Below are 10,007 nucleotides of genomic sequence, written 5' to 3'. Positions count from 1 at the left end.
ACACACGCTGCTTTCTGTCATACAGTATATGTACCTCGCAATGCCGGTGCCAGCGTCCTGAGATGGGTATAATGCTACTTACTAACTGTCACCAGGCTGCTGGTATAATGGTACACATGCTGCTTTCTGACATAGTTATCATACAGTACACGTATAGTATTATTCTCTATTTATGTCTCTTTCTGTATTACTTAAATCTTTTGTACTCTCGACCTTATTCTGGGCTGTTCGCTGGCTTGCGTACATTTGCACAGGGCCGATGTGACCAAAATGCTTAAGAATATAGGGTGAGCATATAGGGCGTTTCCATGAGAATGCTGGATCTCATGCTAATGCGGCTGTGACAGACATGCGAGGGGCGGGCAGCTGCTTACCCACTCCCCCATCCTCCGGAGCGTACATGCATATGTAAGGTTGCTTGCTCAGAGCAACCTTACACATACGTGCACCTTACACATATTTCTATGGTCGCAGAGGCTTCCAGCGGAGTGTGAATGGATGTTTATGTAAAACATCCATTTGCATCCAGTGCGAATGTATGCGCCTTGCGAATGGTGGGCCAGATAATCACCATTCGCAATGCAGGATCTGGGTCACTTGCAAGGATGCGAATTCGCATCTGAGAGACTGAACCAGAATACCCCCGTATGCGCATTGTTTTTGATGCCTTGAGTTCTGTTGGAGAAAACTCATTATGTAAATTTATTATTATTATTATTATTATTATTATTATTATTATTATTATTATTATTATTATTATTATTGTAACACAACAATTTAGCATTATACTCATGTCAGGAATCTGCACTTGGCATTGCCACGACCACATACTTCTTGTAATGATAGTGACTGTCAATCTCCCGTACCAAAAATAAGAAATGAAAAATGTCCATTGGAGTAAGGTCATCCCAGTTGCCCGGAGGAAAGTTGGAGATTGTACATGTACAGTAAGACAAACATGAGTTGAAGAACTGCATAGATAGAGCATCTGCCAGTCTAGAGGGACCAAAGCCCGCAGAGAGCTGGTAGGGCTCCAGCATACAGAATTAGCCTTGATTGGTTGCTCTTATGCAGGAACCCATTCAGGGCTTGGAGCCCAGCGGCGGGTGACTCCATTGCCTATGGCCCAGTCTTATTAGAAGAGAGCAGTATACGTGCAGGGAACTGAGGGGCCCATTTAGACCAGTTCATCTGAGTCTGAATTCGGCCCCATGCCCGATTGACTCACCAAATCCATTCGCTCTGGGGGTTTACTCATGCACATGTGCAACCCCCTGAGCGAATTAATTCGGTGAGTTTCCCACTTGATGAGCCGTTCACTCTCCATAGTGGGCGGAATGGGGGTGGGCAGGGGGCGGCAGCAGGGGATCGATGCGATGCCTGCTCAGGGATGGCAGCTGATGTCACATGATGTCACATAACATCAGCGACCGCCCTCTTTTCGGCAATCTGCAGTGGTAATAAAAAGTCAGTTCAGAAGAGGAGAAATTTTATACGATGGTCGTGAACCATTAAATGAGTTCTCTTACATTCGGCAACATACGAGGGGATGTGTTCTTATACACATATCCTTGAATGATAGCGAGGGGATGTGGGAGGTGGCGGGAGGGGTGGGCATTCAGCGGGGTGGCAGTAGGCATGGACCTGTTTGCTAGGCTACAAGTTGTCTGAATCAGGCCCTGAATCCGGTAACATCACAACATTGTTATGCTCTGTGATATCCTGTTATATAATACTAGCTGACCCGCCCGGCGTTGCCCGGGAAAAAATTGGGGTTTCTTTATTTCCAAAATTGCTGAAAAATGTCATCTTACAGTATGCTGTGACAAAGACCTAAGATTGTAATTTGTTATAGATTCCACCATAATGTTAGAATGTGTTTGCATTGATACTCAATGATGGCAATGAAATCAGGTGTGGTGTTGTTTGAAACACAACGCTCCTGAGGTGATAACTTGTATGTGTTGATGAATTCTACATCCACTCCTGAGATTTAGCACCTACTGTATGACATATCCTCCAACATCTGAGGGTCAGAAATCGGTACAAAATCAGAAAGGGACATGTCCACATCTCAATTTCTATACTTTCATTGGTACAGTTTCTAGGGTGTGTAATTACAGGCGCTGAGTGCTTGGGGTCCAGGGTGGGCGTTACTTACCGCGCCATAATTAATTAAAAATTCACTGCTCCCTGCCACTGCCACTCCCCTCACCGAACCTGCCTGCAGCAGTCTCTGAGGTCTGGGGATCTGTAAAGCACATGCACCGAGCATCTCTACCAAACAGTGGGGCAGCCCCTGAGTGTGGGAGCAGGTCCGCGGGCCTAGCCACATGATGTCATGACGCGATGCACACTATCCGCACCACTGTAATGCACCACTGGGAATGGGTGCAATGGGCCAAATTCTTCCCTACACCCGCCGGGCCAATCCACTGATCCAGCCATCACAATAATCAATGGATGCATTGATAAGGTTTGGAGTTTAAGAAGTTGAAGAATAAGACTGAGAAAAAGAATTGCCATGTTACAAAGTGTACAATTTACTCAATAAATCGTGAAAAAAATGTAAGTGTACATAGAAGTACAATCAATAAATGAAAGTAGGATTAAAAAATAATTTAATCTATAGGTGGGGGTATGGATATTGTGGGCATAATTGGTGTTTGTTACACCTACAGGGGGCCCTCAATTGATGGGATTTTCACTACAGTGTCACCATAGGGGGATTCCCAATTGGGGTCCAGGTGGTCTTTTAGGGACCCTTTACAATCCTGTAGGTCTCTTCTCCTTGAGCTTACAGTCTCCCTTAATGATAGTCAATCACTGAGGGAGACCGTAGGCTCCAGGAGAAGAGACCAACAGGATTGTAAAGGGGTCCCTAAAAGACCACCTGAACCCCAATTGGAAATCTCCCTACGGTGACACTGTAGTGAGAATTTCTCATCAACTGGGGACCCCCTGTAGGTGTACCAAACACCAATTATGCCCACAATATCCATACCCCCTCCACCTATAGATTTGTTTTGCAACCTACCGCCATTCAAACAATTATCAGTTTGAATCAGAATTTATTTTTTAATCCTACTTTCATTTCTTGATTGAACTGTACTTCTATGTACGCATATTTTTTTCACGATTTATTGAGTAGATTGTACACTATAACGTGACAAATCTTCATCTCAGTCTTATTCTTCAACTTCTTACACTCATAACATTCAAACAAATGCATGCAGCGCTCATGCCCTTCGACCAAACATTATCTATGAACCAAAAGAGTCTGGGAAACCCTTAAGGCAGAGCAGTGCCTGATATCCAACTGACTAACAGGGTGAGTGCAGTGTACCGACTTTGTATTGATCAATGGGTGCATTGGCCAGGACAAAGATTTCTCAGTGCAACTGGCCGGGAAGCGCAGTGACAGGCTGGAGGACTGGAGAGACGGATATGGGGAACAAAGTAGAAACGGTACCTTAGGTACAGTTTTTATTTGCCGGTACAGACGGTTAAATAAACGGCAAATTATTTTTTATGTGTTCTGTGTGTTTGTGTGTGTTGTACTGTTTTTGTGTGTGTGTTGTAGTGTATGTGGTTGTGTGTGTTGTATTGTATGTATCTGTCCAATGCGTAAGTGTGTGAGGTGTGCTACGTATATACAGTATGTGTGTGTTGTGTTTTTGTGTATCTGTGCAATGTTAAAATGTGTGTTTTGTGTGTGTCGTACTGTTTTTTGGGTGTGTGTGGTGAATGTGGGTTTGTGTTGTGCTGTTAGAGGTATGTTATGTGTGTGTGTTGTGTGTATCTTCCCTATGTGTAAGTGCGTAAGGTGTGCTATGTATAAATCTGTGTGTGTGTGTAGTGTGCTGTGTGTATCTGTGCAATGTTTAAGTGTGTGATTTGTGTATTGTACTGTTTTTGGGTGTGTGTTGTAGTGAATGTGGGTGTGTGTTGTACTGTGAGTGTTGTGTGTATCTGCCGAATGTGTAAGTTTGTGATGTGTGCTACGTATATATGTGTGTGTAGTGTGCTTTGCGTATCCTGGCAATGTTTAAGTGTGTGTGTTCTGTGTGTTTGTTGTACTGTTTTTGGGTGTGTGTTGTAGTGTGTATGGATTTGTATTGTACTGCATGTGGTGTGTTTTGTGTGTGTGTGTATCTGTACAATGTGTAAGTGTGTGAGGTGCTCTACGTATAAATGTGTGTGTTGTGTGCGTATGTGGTGTTGTATGTGTGTGTGTGTGTGTGCGTGTGTACAATGTGTATGTGTGTGTGTTGTGTGGTGTATGTATATCCTCAATTATTTCCTAATTGTTTAAAGCCTTCACCATAATGTTAGAATGTGTCATTCATACTCAATGACAGCAATGAAATCAGGTGTGGAGTTGTTCCTTCGCAAACGGTTTCCCAGATCATCAATCTTTTCCCCAGAACATCAATGAAGGAAAATTACAACTTGGTGTTTTTTAAATTTCTAAGTGAAATTTCCCAAAAACGGCTTCGAGGTGCACATCAACGGGTCCAGAGGTATCTTGTTGCTGAATTTGGTGTCTCTGAGTGCCACCGTGTGTCCGCAATGCGACGGACACGCACACACACGCACACACACACGCACACAGACTCTTCAACTTATTATATAGATACATTAATACAGTATAAGCTGGGAAACGAGATCAAATCTAACACAGAACAGTCTCTGGACTAGGGGGTTATTCTGGTTCACAGGCAAAGGCAAATTCACTCTCTAATGGACAAAGCCATGTGCTCTGCAGGTCGGGCACCTGCAGTGCATATGGTTTTGTCCATGAGAGAGTGAATTTACCAGAATAATCCCCTATGTAAAGGGAATAACATACAAAATAGGGGTATATGGTACAATACAGAAAGGTATCATTCTGCGTGGCCAAATTTGGACCCAAGCGGACAGGTCTGAATAGGCCCCTAAGTAACAAAGGCAATGATATGGCAGCAATACATTGACTGGTAGGCAGGTGTGTTCATGCTCATGCATCCTGAGAATAGATTGCGTGTGCATATTGGTCATGATGATCCTGTGGATTTCAGTTGCTTGAGCAAGGGTTTTGAGAGAACTTTAGAGATTGTAGGTTGAATAATTTCAGTCATACTGACAGGCGGCGTCTTCAGCGGCTCTGATAGCCACTTTCTCCAACTGGCATGCACGATCCAAGGCCTTCACCTCAAGGATCCAGTTGCCAGGCAACCAGGGATACCAAGGCATTTCCATCCAGTGGCCTCTGGCACGGCAGTTAATAGGGGTACAGGAGACACCGGTGTAAGCGCGCCTTCCAGCACCTGTTTTCATTAGGGCTGAGGGACTGCCGACATTGTCGGGAGATCATTGGTCACCTGATCCCTTTTAAGGGATCCTGCCCAGCTCAGGCCGCTGGTGATATTTCCACCTTAGTGGCCATCACCTGCCCTCCTGTTTGCTCATGTGCCTTGAAGCAGCTTTTCTTATGCTCCTGTCCCTGGCTCTAGGTCACCGTAAGTGCTCAAATCCTGGTTCATTACTTTATATCATTGGCATTATGTCAGTACCTTGTGGACAGACTTGTCTTTACTTTCTGGCCCAAATTGATGTGCTCCCTCTGGGATTGCTGTAGGATTTTGAGGAGTCTACAGTATCTTCCGGCTTAATCTCACCCATGCTGGGTATATCAGGTACCCATCTATTAGTGTTGGTTGCTGTGATTTATGTGGTTTGCTTTGTGTGTTCTGTAGTGTTTATCTGTGACTGGGTCACTCCGGGGTTTGTGGCTGGGTAGCTAATGAATATGTGACTGGGTTGCTCCTATTATTCACTATCCCCTGTTATTGTCTTGGTGCCTGTAGTTAGCAACCCCTATAGGCAGATCCCTGTTAGTCAGCTTTATCCTTTTGACCTTTTACCTCTGAAGATCACTGATACCTTGTCCTTACATAAGACCTAGTTGCACCGGAGTTGGAAGAACCCCTACCCCACTAACTATATTATCTATCTAATACTATACTAAATTACCCCACACCTCCCCCTTCCCACCCACCGAAATACTGAAGGATATGCAGACTGACACGGGCTAAAATATCATGTGGCCATAGCAAGGTTAGGACTTGCTCTCCCGCATTATGAGGATATAAGGTGCCACATCCCTCAAATACACAAGTGAATATAACTCCAAAGGCACTGAGCACAACCATAGAGACAGACAAGGTCAGAATAAACTTAGGACCATTTTCTGATTGAATCGCAAGGCTGCAAAATTCGCAGCCTTGCAAGTCCATCAGATGTCGCCAGCAGTGCTGGCCACCACCACTCGCACGCGCGACCCCCCCACTAGCCTGCTAGTGGATGATTTATATAATCATCCATTCGCAGGCAGGGATAAATCATTGGATGGTCGGATGGAATGATTTTGATCCGACCAAGCACTGATTTCTCCAGCACTTGCAGTTCAGAGACACCTATATGGTGCAAAACTGGCCACCACAGCTGCGATGTAGCCATGATGTAGCCACCTGTGGGTTTTGTTCCCCCGACCAGCCCTTGTGTTTCCAGAAGGTATATTAACACTATTGGTTGCTTTTTTTATGATAATGTATAGGGATGTTTTTTTTTTTTTTTCTTTGTAGTGTTCACCTGAGAGAATATCAGCAGCTCAAAGCTTTTATATTGGCCATTGATGAGATTAACAGTAACCCGGAGATTCTGCCCAATATTACTCTGGGATATCACGTCTATGATTCTTGTGGAAATATAATGAAAGTTCTAAAAGATGTTCTACAGATACTGTCTGGGCCCAAGCTGACAGCTCCGAATTATTCATGTCGGGAACATGGTAAGGTGGCCGGCTTTATAGGAGATCTCCAGTCTGTCACCACACTTCCTATGGCACAATTGCTGAATCTCTATGGATATACTCAGGTACTGTAATAATTGTAAAACATTTTTAAATATACAGGAAATAGAAGATACACCTTTATTTTATTATCACAATATGTGTTATTTCTTATTTAAACCTAATCTAACAATAAATCACTAGACAACAATAACCGAGTAACACAAGCAGCTCTAGCTCAATGCTTCATCGAGGTAGTTCATAGAAAAAGCATTTGGTTCCGAGATTGGTTCAGAACGATGACACATAGGTATGTATGCTGGTGTGCAGGTGCATATTATCATCAGAGCTTGTTGTGTGCTTGGTGCCATATAGTACTGCATATTCACATGCCCCCATGATTTTGACCATGCCCAATTATTAAGGTGGGCAAGGCCTAATGAAAACTTTTATTCCCCTACTGGGCCAGTTGGAGCGGGCTCCCAGTGCCCGTCCATTCATATCCCAGCTGTGTACCCACTGGTGGCCAGGCTTTGGGTCCTGCAGGGTGCTTCTTGCTTTGAGGATAGCCGGGGAGCAGATGGATGAGCAGCTGAGGACATCCCAGAGCTGGCTCCTCCCCTCCTCCCTCCAGTGGGAGAATGGCCAGGTGGTGTTTAGAGACAACACCCCGACCAGTGCAGGAGGAAGCGGTACTCCACGATGCAGTCACAAGAGATAGGTTGCCAGGCAGGTGAGCAAGCTCCAGTCCTCATGACATGAAAATATAAAATAGGTTTGATGGTGTAATATAACACATTTGTTTAATGGACAAAATTCATGACATTCAAAACACTTCAAACAATGCTATAATATCACATGCAAAACACTTAATACAATGCTATAATATAACATGCAAAACACGTAATACAATGCTATAATATAACATGCCAAAAAATTAAAACAATGCTATAATATAACATGCAAAACACTTAATACAATGCTATAATATAACATGCAAAACACTTAATACAATGCTATAATATAACATGCAAAACACTTAAAATAATGCTATAATATAACATGCAAAACACTTAATACAATGCTATAATATAACATGCAAAACACTTAAAATAATGCTATAATATAACATGCAAAACACTTAAAACAATGCTATAATATAACATGCAAAACACTTAATACAATGCTATAATATAACATGCAAAACACTTAAAACAATGCTATAATATAACATGCAAAACACTTAATACAATGCTATAATATAACATGCAAAACACTTAAAACAATGCTATAATATAACATGCAAAACACTTAAAATAATGCTATAATATAACATGCAAAACACTTAAAACAATGCTATAATATAACATGCAAAACACTTAATACAATGCTATAATATAACATGCAAAACACTTAATACAATGCTATAATACAACATGCAAAACACTTAATACTAAGCTATAATATAACATGCAAAACACTTAAAACAATGCTATAATATAACATGCAAAACACTTAAAACAATGCTATAATATAACATGCAAAACACTTAATACAATGCTATAATATAACATACAAAACACTTAAAACAATGCTATAATATAACATGCAAAACACTTAATACAATGCTATAATATAACTTGATTTGCTGGAAGAAATAATTACAACACATGGATCTACAGTAGAAGTGCCAAATAGGTCATATACTCCTTGTCAGCAGCGCTGATGTTTGTGCTGCTGTGGCGCAGTCACAGCAGAGTCCCGCGCCCTGAGAAGGGCGGCCCAAGTACTTCCGCCTGCAGCGCTGGGTCCCACAGCATCACTATCCCCCATATGCACGGAATTCAGGCCGCATCGCGCGGCGGTTGCGTAGCAACCAGGGGACGCTGGATTGTGCGCTTCCGGCCACCTGCTAGTAATTCTAATTACTGGGGGCCGGCCTCACAGTGGGGGCTGATTTGCCAGAGGATCCCTTTTAAGGGATCTGGGCCAGCTCAGCCCCACCGGTGATGTTGTTGCATGCAGTGTGTTTGGAGCACGCTGCAGTCTAGGTCCTGTGGTGGTCTTATCCTGGTCCTGTCCCGACTTGGTCCTGTCTGGGTCACATCCTGGTACTGTACTGGTCCTGTCTTGTTCCAGTCCTGTCCTGGTCAGTGTTGCTTTTGTCCAGTCCTGACAGTCGTTCCTGGCCTGTTCTATTCCATCCTGTATTGCCAGGGTTTGCAACCTGGTCACGTAAGTGCTCCAGTGGAGCCTGGTTCTGTTACTTTCTTTCTTTGTTATGGTCAGCAAGCTGCCCTTTATCCTTGGTCCTAGTTATTGTCTTGGTCCAGCTCTCCTAGGTACCGAAAGGCCCATGAGTCTACCCCAGTTTTGGGTTTCTGTCAGTTTTTGTTTATCCTGTATTTGTGTTGGCGTGTTTTTGTTTGGTTGCACCCTAGTCCATTGGTATCTGGTGTCTGTGACTGGGTCACACCCCCCGTCCTTGTCCTGGTGCCATCAGGTACGTAGGGCGTTTCTCCCAGATAGCGCCAGTTAGTTTAGATCTCCTCTTGGCACTGTCTCTGGCAGACCTGGTTGCATCGGGGTTGGAGCGGGCTTAATTCACTCCTTCGAACACGGCAACTACTGGAGAAGCAGTCTATGGTCACCTGCCCAAGAAGGTCAATAGATTCAGTGTAGGGTATGCCATGGCTGTCCTAAACAGCAGTCCCAGCTGAGGGCTCTGCCCACCACCACCGTACACACATACCCCATGTTACACTCCTAATGTTTTTTTTTTTTTTCTGTATGGTATTCTTGGTGAAGGGATAAGGAGTCCTTTGTTGGAGTTCGACCAATTTTGTCTGCTTAGTGCATACTATCTGTCACACGCCACTGTGCAGCAACACGGCGGGCACAGTACTCACCCATCCATGGGAATGGTTGAAGTGAATTGCGCTGCTGGATTGTACAATATTACTCAGGAACACACTTAACTTGGCTGAATAAAATGAGTAATGGACACACTGTTGCTTCTTCAAATTTTATATAAAGAAAAATAGTACATAAAAATACATTTGATACATTACATAAAAAAACACAATATTAAAAATCAAATAAATAAGATCATGAATTGGGATCCCAATATTATTAGCTATAGTAGCTTAGTAGAATTCAGCAAAAAAAAAGTTCC

At 43.2% G+C, this 10,007-nt stretch overlaps 1 protein-coding gene across 1 annotated transcript in view; it reads left to right on the top strand.

Moving 5' to 3' along the window:
• The first annotated feature begins 885 nt into the window (after window positions 1-885).
• LOC146009443 (vomeronasal type-2 receptor 26-like) overlaps window positions 886-10,007 on the top strand; it is a 59,898-nt gene continuing 50,776 nt past the window's right edge. Inside the window, exons 1-2 of the mRNA XM_083150115.1 lie at window positions 886-947; window positions 6,627-6,918. Of these exons, the coding sequence (XP_083006241.1) occupies window positions 886-947; window positions 6,627-6,918 (354 nt within the window). The remainder of the gene's footprint in view (window positions 948-6,626; window positions 6,919-10,007) is intronic.

Source organism: Crinia signifera, chromosome 1 (assembly GCF_055691185.1).
Source record: "Crinia signifera chromosome 1, ASM5569118v1, whole genome shotgun sequence".
Lineage (NCBI taxonomy): Eukaryota > Metazoa > Chordata > Amphibia > Anura > Myobatrachidae > Crinia > Crinia signifera.
Note: the sequence above shows the minus strand (reverse complement) of the source record. Positions and strands in the feature narration are given on the sequence as shown.